The sequence below is a fragment of the Agelaius phoeniceus genome, chromosome 18 (genome assembly GCF_051311805.1).
Source record: "Agelaius phoeniceus isolate bAgePho1 chromosome 18, bAgePho1.hap1, whole genome shotgun sequence".
In the NCBI taxonomy this organism is placed as follows: Eukaryota; Metazoa; Chordata; class Aves; order Passeriformes; family Icteridae; genus Agelaius; species Agelaius phoeniceus.
Genome location: NC_135282.1, coordinates 12,563,535 through 12,575,785, shown reverse-complemented (window position 1 = coordinate 12,575,785; position 12,251 = coordinate 12,563,535). Strand labels below are relative to the sequence as shown.

Below are 12,251 nucleotides of genomic sequence, written 5' to 3'. Positions count from 1 at the left end.
AAGTTGGGAGGTGCTGGCATGGCATTGGGAAAATGGGCTGGCTGAGCTCTGCCATGTGCCTGACCTGGGGGCTGAGAGGCTCAGGAGAGCAGCAGTGCTCTGGTTTGTGTGGAGCTGTGGAATTGAGTCCCCTGGAGTGAATCAAATCAGGGATAAAAGGGTTTGGGTTTTTGCCACTGCCAAAACCTGTCCCAAAACCAGTCCTGAGGAGGCCAAACTGGCTGGGGGGAGGCTCTGGGTGCTCCTCTCCAGCAGCTTCCAGATCCTTATGGACATTTAACTCCTTCAATCCTGTGGATTGTTGCCAGACCAGCTTAAAATAAGTGAAGATGGGGTAAAATCTGAGCCACCACAAGGTCAGGGGTGGTCTGTGTCCTTTGCTTTGCTGCTGGCATCCTGCTTTTTGTGAGTGAGGGGCTGCTCCCCTCAGCCTCTCACTGGGAAAGGAGCTGGGTGGGGATTGCTCAGTGGGGAGAGGAGCTGGGTGGGAATTGCTCAGTGGGGAAAGGAGCTGGGTGGGGATTGCTCAGTGGGGAAAGGAGCTGGGTGGGGATTGCTCAGCATGGAAAGGAGCTGGGTGGGGATTGCTCAGCATGGAAAGGAGCTGGGTGGGGATTGCTCAGTGGGGAAAGGAGCTGGGTAGGAATTGCTCAGTGGGGAAGGGAGCTGGGTGGGGATTGCTGGAGCTGAGGGAGCAAACCCCTTCCCTCTGCATCCTTCAGAGCAGAGCCAGGCAGCAGTGCTGGCCCCTGCCCAAGGGCTGAGCTGTGGGGATTCACCTGCAGCTGGCAGCCAGCCCTGCCTTGTCACCCTGGCACAGCCTGGGGGACACACAGGGTGCAGGGTGCTGAGCACTGGGGTTTGGCAGCTCTTTGGTCCCCTCCTCACCCTGCTGCAGGCCCTGGGGGGCTTCCTGCCCTGGGGAGGGTTGGGTTGTGTTGTGTGAGGAGCGAGGGCTGTGCCTTCATACCCGAGCTGGAGGAGCCACTTTCCTTCTTGGGGCTGCTGCAGGGCTTAAAGGGGTGGGGGAGAGGGTGGTTGTCTCAGCCTCTGGAATCAGTGGGGTGTTTCAGTGGGGCTGTGGATGGGAAGAGCACAGGCTGTGCTTTCCCTGGCTCTGGGAGAGCGGGGAGCTGCAGGGAAGCGGCCGGTGTGATTCATGTCTGCGAGCTGCCTGCACAAATTCCCTGCTCAGCTTCAAGTTTGCTTTCCAGGCACTTCTGCAGAGCAGGGCTGAGTGTGAGCCAGGTGCTGGAGTCAGAGGGACTGCAGTGAATCCTCTTTCTTCCCTTCCTTCCTTCCTCCCAGTCTGGCAGGACAGGATCTGCAGTGAGGTGCAGAGAGCTGCGGCGCAGCCCGGAGCTCCCGCTGTTCCCTGGAGAGCCATCGACTTAGTGGGATAAAAAAGGCTCTGAATCAATCCCAGGTAACTGAGGCAGCGAGGAGTGTCCTGTGTCACCAGGGGCAGGGCTGTGGGACTGTGGTGCCAGGCTTCCCCCTCTGGAATAGCACCAGGATGGTGCTGCCAGCCCCCAGAGCAGCCCCAAACCCACGCAAACTCCTTCCCTCTCCCTCCCTGCCGAGCTGTGTGCTCTGCCCAGCCTGCTCAACCCCCAGATTTCATCCAGATTTTCTTTTTATCCCTGCTGGGGATCCCTCTCCAGCTTGGACAGGGAACAGAGGACACAGTTTCTCTGTGCTCCTGCTGCGTTTGGCTTTCAAGATGCTCATTTGCATTTTAAACCCATCCGCAAGCTCTTTTTTTTAATCTCTTTTTTTTTCACTTGGCTTTGCTTCCTGTATTCCTGCCCCTCCAAAACAGCAAGGCCACTGCAGGCTTTCAAGGACGAGCCTCTGGTTCCTTCCCTGTTGAAGCAAAGATGGGAAAACCAGCCATAAAAGCCAAATCCCCAGTGACCTTTCTGAAGGGCTGCACATCTCCTTCCTCAGCCTGCCAAGCCCTAAATCTGCCCTAAACTGCCTGAATTATATAATGGAGCCTCAAGTGCTGGGCTGAAACCTCACACCCTTGGAATTTAAAGCAACCCTGCTGGAGCAGGGCTGGTTTGTGGGAGAGGCTCCCTTTCATCTGGCAGATCTGTGCCCCTTGGCTGTGCTGTCCCACGGAGCTGAGCCTCGGGTTTGGCTCAGTTCCTGCCCCCAGCCCTGAGCTGTTCCCTGGGTAGGTGAGAGGGAGGGCTGGCTGTGAGTTTTCCTTAAGAAAGCATTTTTTGGATGAGGAGAGAGCAATCCAGGGAGGATCACTGAGCCCCTGCTGCCTGGCTCTGTGCAGGATGGGATGAGCAAAGTCAGGGCTGCAGCCCTGGAATCTTCAATGGTTCCTTTCCTCCTCCACATCCTCTTTGGAGAGCCCTGATTCCCCATCAGGGAACAGCTGATTCTCCATCATCACAGTGCTGTGAGGTGCTCACACTCCCTTGGGGATTGTGCTCCTCCTTGTGACTCTTCCCATGAGATCCCAAACTCTTTCCCTCCCCTGGTGTTTTTCCTTCCTGGAGCTCTCCTTAACAATCCCTGCAAGGAAATTATCAGCCCTGACCCTCTGTGCTCTGCCTCTCCTCCAGGGCCGTGCTGCTGGCTGGAGACCACCATGACAGACTCCAAGTACTTCACCACCACCAAGAAAGGTAAGGGAAGGAGCAGGAATATCACAATTCATCCCCAAATCCCCAGCAGGTTCTTACTCCTGTATAAACCAGGTGGGGAGGGCTGGGAAGCTCCTGTGGGAATGCCCTGAGTCCCCCTGGGATGCTGTGGCTGACACCCCACCCTGCTTCTTGCTCTGGAGCAGCTCCTGGGCTGCTGTGGGGTCAGGACACCTTGTCCCCAGCCCCCTGAGCCCAGCCAGGGCTGGTGGCAGCTGCTGATCGGCTTTAGCAGCTCAGGAGCTCCCCTGGGCAGCACTCAGGCCCTTAAGCACTCTCCAGACCAAGGAATTAATGTGGAGAGAAGCCATGTGGCACCTTCCTCCTCAATCTGCCAGCCCAGGAGGGAGTAAGGAGCTCAGCCTGGCTTCAGGAGGGCAGGAGATGCTGCCCCAGGCAGGGAGGGATTTGGGAGCCACCCTTCCTCCTATGGCCTTGAGGAGCAGTGCCCAAAATCCACCTGGCATCATCCCTGGGAAGGGTAGGGCCTCATGGGGCTAGGATCATCACCCCACAGCCAAAAATACCCTCTGGATAACCCCATCCAGTGCCTGTGGGGTGCTCCTGGCTCCTGCAGCATCTCCCATCCCTGTGGGGCTGGAGGAGCCACAAGGATTCAGCAGGAGGTGAATATTCCATTCCCATGGATGAGAGCTGAGCCCCCAGAGCAGCTCCAGCCCTCAGGGGGGTGTTGGGGAAATTAAATCCCTCTTGTCAGGGGTGGCAGAAGAGCCCTGTCACACAGCAGGTGGGAGCTGTGCTCACCCAGCAGAGGGGTGGGGGACCCTTTCCTCTAATCCCTGAGCTGCCACTTTTTCCATCTCTCCAGGGGAGATATTTGAGCTGAAGGCTGAGCTGAACAGTGACAAGAAGGAGAAGAAGAAGGAGGCTGTGAAGAAGGTGATTGCCTCCATGACTGTGGGCAAGGATGTCAGGTGTGTGCTGGGGCTGCAGCCTGGAATATCCTGAGCTGGAAAGGACCCCCAGGGTCCTGCTTTGCCCAGACCCCCAACAATCCCACCCTGTCCATCCCTGGCAGTGCTGCCCAAAGGCTCCTGGAGCTCTGGCAGCCTCGGGGCCGTGCCCATTCCCTGGGCAGTGCCAGCACCCTCTGGGGGAAGAACCTTGCCCTTAAATTTACCCCAAACCTCTCCTTCATGCTGTTCTCCCATGTTCCCAAGCCAAACCCAGCTGGTTTTTGGGTTCCCTTTTCCCCCTGTTGCTTCCAGGGGGTTTCCTTGCTGCTTTTCCCCTCAGGATTCACCCAGGTACACCCTGGCTGCAGCTCTGCCTCCTGGAGTGCAGTTTGTGTCCACGTGGCCACCTGGCAGCTGGGGGCTCTCCTGGCTTTTGTTGTAATCTGGCTAAAAGAGGATTGGTCTGGCTGCCAGATCAGTTTGTTGGGATTATTCCCACTTCCTTTGTGTGTTACTAAAAACAAGCAGGACCCCCTTGGAGGCTTGGTGGCAGTGCCTGGATGCTGATAAACCCTTTACAGCCTCTCCAGTCCAAAAGGTCAGGCAGCTGCTGCTGTTTCTGCTTCCTTTTCCATCTGGTTGAGCTGCACGTGGCTCCTTCCATGCCTTGTCCTGCACAGACCTGTCCCAGCACAGGCAGCATCAGCAATTTGATTTTCATGGTGCATTTGAGAGTAAATGGAGGGAAAATACACTCAGGGTTGGGAGAACTGGGGCATCCCTGGCTCCCAGAGCAGCAGCAGCAGGGAGTGTCCATCTTGAGACCACTGTGGAAATCACATGGAAATGGCAGGAGCTTCCAGGGCTTGAAGGGGCTTTAAAAAAGAGGGAGATCAGCTTTTGACATGGACAAATAGTGACAGAACAAAGGAGAATGGCTGTAAACTAAAAGAGATTTAGATGGGAGATTGGGAATTAGGAATTGTTCCCTGGCAGGGTGGGCAGGCCCTGGCACAGGGTGCCCAGAGCAGCTGGGGCTGCCCCTGGATCCCTGGCAGTGCCCAAGGCCAGGCTGGACACTGGGGCTGGGAGCAGCCTGGGACAGTGGGAGGTGTCCCTGCCATGGCAGGGGGTAGAACTTGATAAATTTAGAGATTCCATGGTTCCCAAGCCATTCCATGATCCTGTGGCTGTGTCAGCCCATTTCTTTGGTGTGTGCCTGTTTCAGGCTGCAGGGAAGCTGTCTCCCCAGGAGGTGCCAGCAAAGCCTGGTTTAACCCAGGGTGAGACCAGCCCAGGTGGGCAGCAGCTTTGCAAAACCCAATTCCCCGGATTTAGGGGGGCCTTGGGTTTGATCCTGGCTGGTTTGCGGAGGTGGAGAAGCTTCCAGGAGCCTTGGGACATCTGTCAGGGTGGAATAACCCCTGAGTTAGCCCTGGGATCTTGATTGCCTCCCCTGAGGTGGTTTAATTGTCTAATTGGTCTGTCTTTGGATGAAACAGCATCTCTGGTACCCCACAGCTCCAGGATGTTTGGGCAGCCCCAGCTCTGTGCAGGCAGATCCACTGCATTCCCCTCCATCCCAGCAGAGTCTCTGGTGCTCCAGACTCACCCAGGGGAGGGGGGCTCTTCCTTTGGGCACCATCCTGTGATGATGCATAAAGTCCTGGAATATCCTGAGTTGGAAGGGATCCACAAGAGTCATCCAGTGCAGGTCCTGACCCTGCACAGACACCCCAACAACCCCAGGCTGTGCCTGAGAGAGTTGTGCAGCACCTTCTCCTGGGGCAGTGGATGTGCCCTGGAGTGTGGATGCAGCAGAGCCATGTGGGAAAGCTCAATTTTTGTCCATCAAGGGCTGGTTTAATACAGATCTATTAAAAGATCCACTGGGGATGGGTATTTCAGCCATGTCTGCTGCAGGAAGTCATGGAATCATAGAATCATGGAATGGTTTGGATGGGAAAAGGTCCTTAAAGCCCAGCTCATCCAACCCCCTGCCATGGCAGGGACACCTCCCACTGTCCCAGGCTGCTCCCAGCCCCAATGTCCAGCCTGGCCTTGGGCACTGCCAGGGATCCAGGGGCAGCCCCAGCTGCTCTGGGCACCCTGTGCCAGGGCCTGCCCACCCTGCCAGGGAACAATTCCTAATTCCCAATATCCCATCCATCCCTGCCCTCTGGCAGTGGGAGCCATTCCCTGGGTCCTGTCCCTCCATCCCTTGTCCCCAGTCCCTCTCCAGCTCTCCTGGAGCCCCTTTAGGCCCTGCAAGGGGCTCTGAGCTCTCCCTGGAGCCTTCTCCTCTCCAGGTGAGGAGCCCCAGCATTTCCTCCCAGGAGGGAGCTGGGTTCTGCTGGCTTTGGGAGCAGGTTATCCATGGGAAGGGGATCCATGGGCAGCCTGGCTGTGTCCTGCCTTCACTGAGCTCTCTGTGTTGCAGCGCTCTCTTCCCGGACGTGGTGAACTGCATGCAGACAGACAACCTGGAGCTGAAGAAGTTGGTCTACCTCTACCTGATGAACTATGCCAAGAGCCAGCCAGACATGGCCATCATGGCTGTGAACACCTTTGTGAAGGTGAGGGGACAGGGGACACCAGGTGCCAGCTCACCGTGCCAGGCTGCAAATCAGGGAGCGTGGGCAGCTTTCCAAAGCCTCTCCCTTCTGGAGGAGGGGCTCTGCAAACTCTAGAAAATGGATTGAATTTGTCCAGTAATGCAGAAAATCAGTTTTTGGCAGCTGTCCTGTGCCACTCGCTCTGTCAGGGGTGTGGGCAGAGAGAGCTGTCATGTGAATTTATGGGCTGAGAAATCCCTCGTGATCTTCCCATTGGAGCTGGGAACTGAAGAGTGTCTTAGGAACCAGGATATTGCCAAAGCACTCAGTGAAAAGGCCTGGTGGGCTTTAGAGGGAGTTCAGGCTTTTTAGGGAGGGTAAACCCCTCATAATAATCCCAATATCTGTTTCCAGCATCAGGTTGGTTCAGGTACCTGGTGTAAGTGATGAGGACATGGGATTCCTGAATGGATTGAGGAGTTGTGGGAGTGGGGATTGGTGGTGTTGGAACTCACCAGTGGGTGCAGGACAAGAGAGAAACTTCTCTTGGGTGACTTATTCTCAAGAGCAGAACATGAAAACCTCGGGATTTGAACCCAAATCTCCTGGAGGACCTGAACTCCCTGGAGATAGCTGAGGAGCCCAGGATATCCTGTGGCATTCACATTCTCTGAAAAAATTCCTTCACCCAGGGGTTTTCTCCTGAGAAGGTGAAAGGCAGTGAGAGAGGCCTCAGGGAAAAGGAAAACAATTCTTATCTCATTTGCTTCTCCTGTGTTGTGCTGGTGTGGAATGTGTTTGGAGGTTGTTTACCCACAGGTGATTGTTCCATTGGATTCTGCTGGGAGTTGTTTTCACTCTTTGGCCAAGCAGGGCCAAGCTGTGTCAGGACTCTGGAAAGAGTCACAAGTTTTCATTATTATCTTTTTAGCATTGAGTAAGTGTCCTTTCTGTATTCTGTAGTATAGTTTAGTATTCTTTAATATAATATAGCATAATAAAGTAATAAATGAGCCTTCTGAGAACATGGAGTCAGAAGCATTATTCCTGCCTTCATCAGGGCTCCTTGATTACAATAATAAATTATTGTAAATTATTGTAAAATCATTACAATAATATCCACCTTGCCCTGTCCTCCCTGTGTAGGAGTGTTCTCTCTGTTTACAGAGTGACAAAATTATCTTTTGTCTCTTTAAAAGAAAAGAAGTCTAGAAGTTTCTCTCTTCAGTTAAGTGAAGAGACACCTCATAAGACTTAAAAGACTTCACCTCAAACTTAGGGCTAATTAGATAAAAGCTAAAAACTCTTGCTTAGACAATTAACTAGAAAAAGGAGTGAACAAAGAAACTAATCACTTTTGTAAAGTGTTTTACTAAGAGCAAAAACGTCTGGCACATGGCTCAGTTTTTCTATTTGTTATTTTGCTTTTTATTAAACTTTTTTGTTTCTAACAAAACAGCAACAACAGAAGCCATCCTGCTGATTATTGTGTCTCCAAAAGTAGCTGAGCTATCTTGGGTTATTGGAATAATTACCAATATAGCCAGATGGGACGTGCCTGAGCTTGTCTGGCCCTTGCTGCTGAACCAAATAGCAGCAACTGTGGTGTTTCACCCCACAGACACTTTTGGCTGGCTGGGTGTGTGGTGTTTCACCCCACAGACACTTTTGGCTGCCTGGGTGTGTGGTGTTTCACCCCACAGACACTTTTGGCTGGCTGGATGCTGCAGCTGGGCCCTTGGAGGCAAGTCCAGGCCTGCAGGAGCTCTGGTGGTGCTGGGATGGAGCTTCCCTCCATAACAGGGGCTGCTCCTGGGGTTTCCCTCTGTTGGAGAAGCTTTAAGGGGATGGTGAAGGGAAGGAGTCGGTTCTGATGGAGGGTTTGGATCCAGAGCTTTATTCTGGCCCACAGGCCTCTGAATCCAGCACCAGCTCCAACAGAACTCCCTGAGCCCGTGGTTGCTGCTCCTTTGAACCCCGGGGAGAGGGGCAGGGAAGGGGCAGGGAGCCACCAAGCAGGGACAGGAGGGGAAGGACAAAGGCACAAAGGACACCTGGATGGCCCAGTGCCCCCCAGGGGTAGAGGGCATCCTTTGAATCCGCAAATCATTTCTGGAATTCCGGGAGTGCCAGACAGTGCTGGGAGAGGAAAGGAGAGGTGACTGACACACCTGGCAGGGAATTATCAGGGGAGAGACCCGAGATTCTGAAATCCCAGCGCAGCATTGGGTGTGTTACAGACCTCCTGGAGCTCATTAGCCCTATCTCAAAGTTCCTCTGACACCCCTGCAGGACTGTGAGGACCCGAACCCGCTGATCCGGGCGTTGGCCGTGCGCACCATGGGCTGCATCCGCGTGGACAAGATCACGGAGTACCTGTGCGAGCCCCTGCGCAAGTGCCTCAAGGACGAGGACCCCTACGTGCGCAAGACGGCCGCCGTCTGCGTGGCCAAGCTGCACGACATCAACGCCCAGCTGGTGGAGGACCAGGGCTTCCTGGACACCCTCAAGGATCTCATCTCAGACTCCAACCCCATGGTGATTGGTTTTTGCCTTCTTTGCCTCCTCTTGGTCCAAATGGCAGTCGCTGCTCTCCCATCGTGTTCGCGTCCAACTCCTGTAGCAGTGTGTGGCTACAGTGATGAGATCGTGTCCAGGGAGGTCACAGCCGATGTCAGGAGAAGCAATTGAGAAAATTCTTGCCTCCTTTCTCGCCTTTTTTTTCTCTTGCCTTTCTTCCCGCCTTTTTTCCTGCCTTTTTTCTCTTGCCTTTCTTCTTGCCTTCCTTTCTTCCCTTTTTGCTTGCCTTTCTTCCCTTTTTTCTTGCCTTTCTTGCCTTCTTTCTTGCCTTCTTTCTTGCCTTCTTTCTTGCCTTCTTTCTTGCCTTTCTTCCCTTTTTGCTTGCCTTTCTTCCCTTTTTGCTTGCCTGCTTTGCCTGCTTTCTTGCCTGCTTTCTTGCCTTTCTTCTTGCCTTTTTTCCCTTTTTTCTTGCCTTTCTTTCCTTTTTGCTTGCCTGCTTTGCTTGCTTTCTTGCCTGCTTTCTTGCCTTTCTTCTTCCCTTTTTGCTTGCCTTTCTTCCCTTTTTTCTTGCCTGCTTTCTTGCCTTTTTTTTTTTTAACTCTTAAATTTTTTTTAAATCTCTTTGTTGTTTAGCACGAGAGTCCATTTTATTTCCCCCCTAACCCCGTGCCAGAGGAGGGGGGGCAGGAGGCACAGGCCTGGGAGCCCAGGCAGGGCTCCAGAGAGCCGAGAGCAGAGAGAGAGCAGCCCTGGGGCCGGGGAGTTTTATCAGGTGTCCCATGGGAGGAGTCTTAGGATCAGATTACAGGAAAACTCCACAAACTCCCTTCCTCCCAGATTGTCTTTTTGGTGTTAACAAAGCACTTTTGGGGAGTTTTTGCTTCTCAGGATGGCAGGCTGTGTTCCCTGCCCCATAACCCTGTGTCCTGGACAGAGGGTTTCTCCCATCCGATGGCTGTGTGTGATTCCTCTGTTCCCAGTGGGAAGGAGGCTGCCTCAGGTGGCTCAAGGCAGAGGGAAGCTGCAGCTTGGTTCTGATACCACAGAGCCAGTGGCTTTTGCCTCTGGTTTTCCTGGCACCTGGGCTTTGGCTTCCCTCCCTTTCCCCGGGCATGGGGAACTTTAAAACCACCTTTCCCCAGGGTTTCTCTTCCCACAGCCTTTCCTGCTTTTCCAGTTTTTCCCCGGGTGTAGAGTTGAGCCCAGGAGCTGTGTGGAAAGCTCTGGGGCTCCTCAGAGCTGCCTGGGGAAGGGAACTGGGCACAAAGCCAAGGCTGACTCCATGGAACACGTGGGAGCCCTTGGAGATGCGGCGTGGGCGGTGGGAGCGTGCCGGTGGGGATGGCTCATCCATCCCCCTCAGATCTGCTGTGGGGAGGGAGAAGCTGGAGCCCAGATGTAGGTGGGATGTGAGGGGTTTGTAGTGAGGAGGCAGCTCATCCCCTCACACCACATCTGGTGTCACCAATCCGTGTCCTGTCCCCCCTGGCAGGTGGTGGCCAACGCGGTGGCGGCGCTGTCGGAAATCGCGGAGTCTCATCCCAGCAGCAACCTCCTGGACCTCAACCCCCAGTCCATCAACAAGCTGCTCACAGCCCTCAACGAGTGCACTGAGTGGGGCCAGATCTTCATCCTGGACTGCCTGGCAAACTACATGCCCAAGGATGACCGGGAAGCACAGAGGTGAGGGAACAGGCAGGGCTTGGCACTGCCCCTTCTCCTCTGAGGAGAGTCTTCATCCTCCTGACCCTGCTGCAGGAGGTGGGACAGCAGGCATCTGCTGGACCTGTGCCTTGGGCATGGCCATCTGGAGCCTGCCCTGGTCCTGGCACTGGGATTGTGCTCCTTGAGCTGCTTAAAATGTGGCTGCAGGGGACAATGGGCACTGGGGAGCCCCAAAATGGGGTCACTGCCAGAGGGTTCTGCAGGGCCTGGGGAATAACCTTCACTGGGGCATTCAGGAGCCAGTCCAGCCTCTTTGGGAAGGTCCCAAGTGCCACTCAGCTTTCCTGCAAGTCCTTCCTCCATGCTGGCAGGAGTTTTTCAGCAGGAGGAAGGGCTGGGATCATTTCCTTTCCCTCCTCCTCGCCCCTATCAGCATCTGCGAGCGGGTGACACCGCGGCTGTCCCACGCCAACTCTGCCGTGGTGCTGTCAGCTGTCAAGGTGCTGATGAAGTTCATGGAGATGCTGTCCAAGGACCTGGATTATTATGGCACTCTCCTGAAGAAGCTGGCCCCACCACTGGTCACTCTGCTGTCTGCAGAGCCCGAGCTGCAGTACGTGGCCCTCCGCAACATCAACCTCATCGTGCAGAAGAGGTGGGTGTCCAGGTGTCCCCTCTTAGCCACAGGTGCTTCAATCCCTCTGTCTGCAGCAGTGTCACACACATCCTGTAGGGTGTTTTCTTCTCTGTTACTTAAAATCCAAGAAGAGTCATGGAATCGTGGAATGATTTGGTTGGGAGGGATCTTAAAGCTGCTCATCTCATCCCATCCCCTGCCATGGACACCTTCCACTAGAGCAGGTTGCTCCAAGGCCTGGCCTTGAGTCAGTCCGGTGAGGGAATGAGCAGGGAGCTAAGCTGGGATCTCCAGTTTAATGTATCCTTTAATGTATCCTCTTTATTTGGGGCAGCAAAGGATGGCAAAGCCAAAAGCTGTGAGACTTTGGAGTAGTCCCTCTGTGTCTACAGAGGGATTTTTGTGCTGCCAGCTGCTTTCTCCACAGTTGTCCTCTTTGAACAAGTGCTCAGAGTCCTTTTGTCCCTTTGCTGATCTAAAATCCTGGAGGTGGCTGAGGCCCCACACGTGTGCCTGGAGCAGGAGTGGCAGCTGGAGAGCCCCAGCCCAGTCAGATGATTTGTTCTCCTCCCAGTCAGCGCCGTGGTCGTCTCTTAAAAATAGCAGCAATTTCTGGGAGAAGTGGAAAGCAATTAATGTCCCTGGGAGTGGGAATGTGGAAGGCAGCTTGGAGCTGGACCTGGCCTAGCTCTTTCCCAGCTTAGAGAGAGGGTGAGCTGGTGAGAAAGGTCCAGCCTAGCCCTGGGGTCTGGACTTGTGTCCCTGCTCCCACTAAAATGTCCCTCCAGCCTTGGCAGGACAAACGTCCCCCGTTGCCTCACGTCTGGCCCGTGTTTGTGACAAGGTTGTGCTCTGTCCCCTGTGTGCCAGCAAAGGGGAGCCAAGGGACAGAATCCTGGGGGATAACCACGGTGACTTGGATTCCTTGGCATTGAATAGGCCCCCAAAACCTTGGGATTGGTAGGGTGGGAGTGAGTGCCTGTCCCCCCCTAACGCTGCCTCTCGCTGCCCCAGGCCCGAGATCCTGAAGCACGAGATGAAAGTGTTCTTTGTCAAGTACAACGACCCCATCTACGTCAAACTGGAGAAACTGGACATCATGATCCGCCTGGCCTCCCAGGCCAACATAGCTCAGGTCAGCACCTGGCCTGGGCACCCAGGGCCAGCCCAGTGCCAGCCCCAGCTCTGCTGGGAGCAGCTGTCCCACCCTGCTGCTCGTGCTGGGTCCCTGCCCTGCTGTCCTGGTGGCTGTGCCATGCTGCCAGCCTCTCACTGTGCTGTGTCCCTCTCT

At 54.7% G+C, this 12,251-nt stretch overlaps 1 protein-coding gene across 5 annotated transcripts in view; it reads left to right on the top strand.

Moving 5' to 3' along the window:
• Positions 1–12,251, top strand: part of AP1B1 (adaptor related protein complex 1 subunit beta 1) — a 28,836-nt gene that overhangs the window by 5,019 nt on the left and 11,566 nt on the right. For 4 of the 5 annotated variants that reach the window (XM_054645756.2, XM_054645755.2, XM_077187807.1 and 1 more), the window contains exons 2-9: positions 1,309–1,426; positions 2,586–2,648; positions 3,496–3,601; positions 6,024–6,159; positions 8,431–8,676; positions 10,151–10,341; positions 10,757–10,978; positions 11,975–12,095. In XM_054645756.2, coding sequence (XP_054501731.1) covers positions 2,612–2,648; positions 3,496–3,601; positions 6,024–6,159; positions 8,431–8,676; positions 10,151–10,341; positions 10,757–10,978; positions 11,975–12,095 — 1,059 coding nt within the window. In that variant the 5' untranslated portion in view covers positions 1,309–1,426; positions 2,586–2,611. Of the gene's footprint in view, positions 1–1,308; positions 1,427–2,247; positions 2,425–2,585; positions 2,649–3,495; positions 3,602–6,023; positions 6,160–8,430; positions 8,677–10,150; positions 10,342–10,756; positions 10,979–11,974; positions 12,096–12,251 lie in introns of those variants that run through there. The other variant, XM_077187806.1, reaches the window with a different exon arrangement.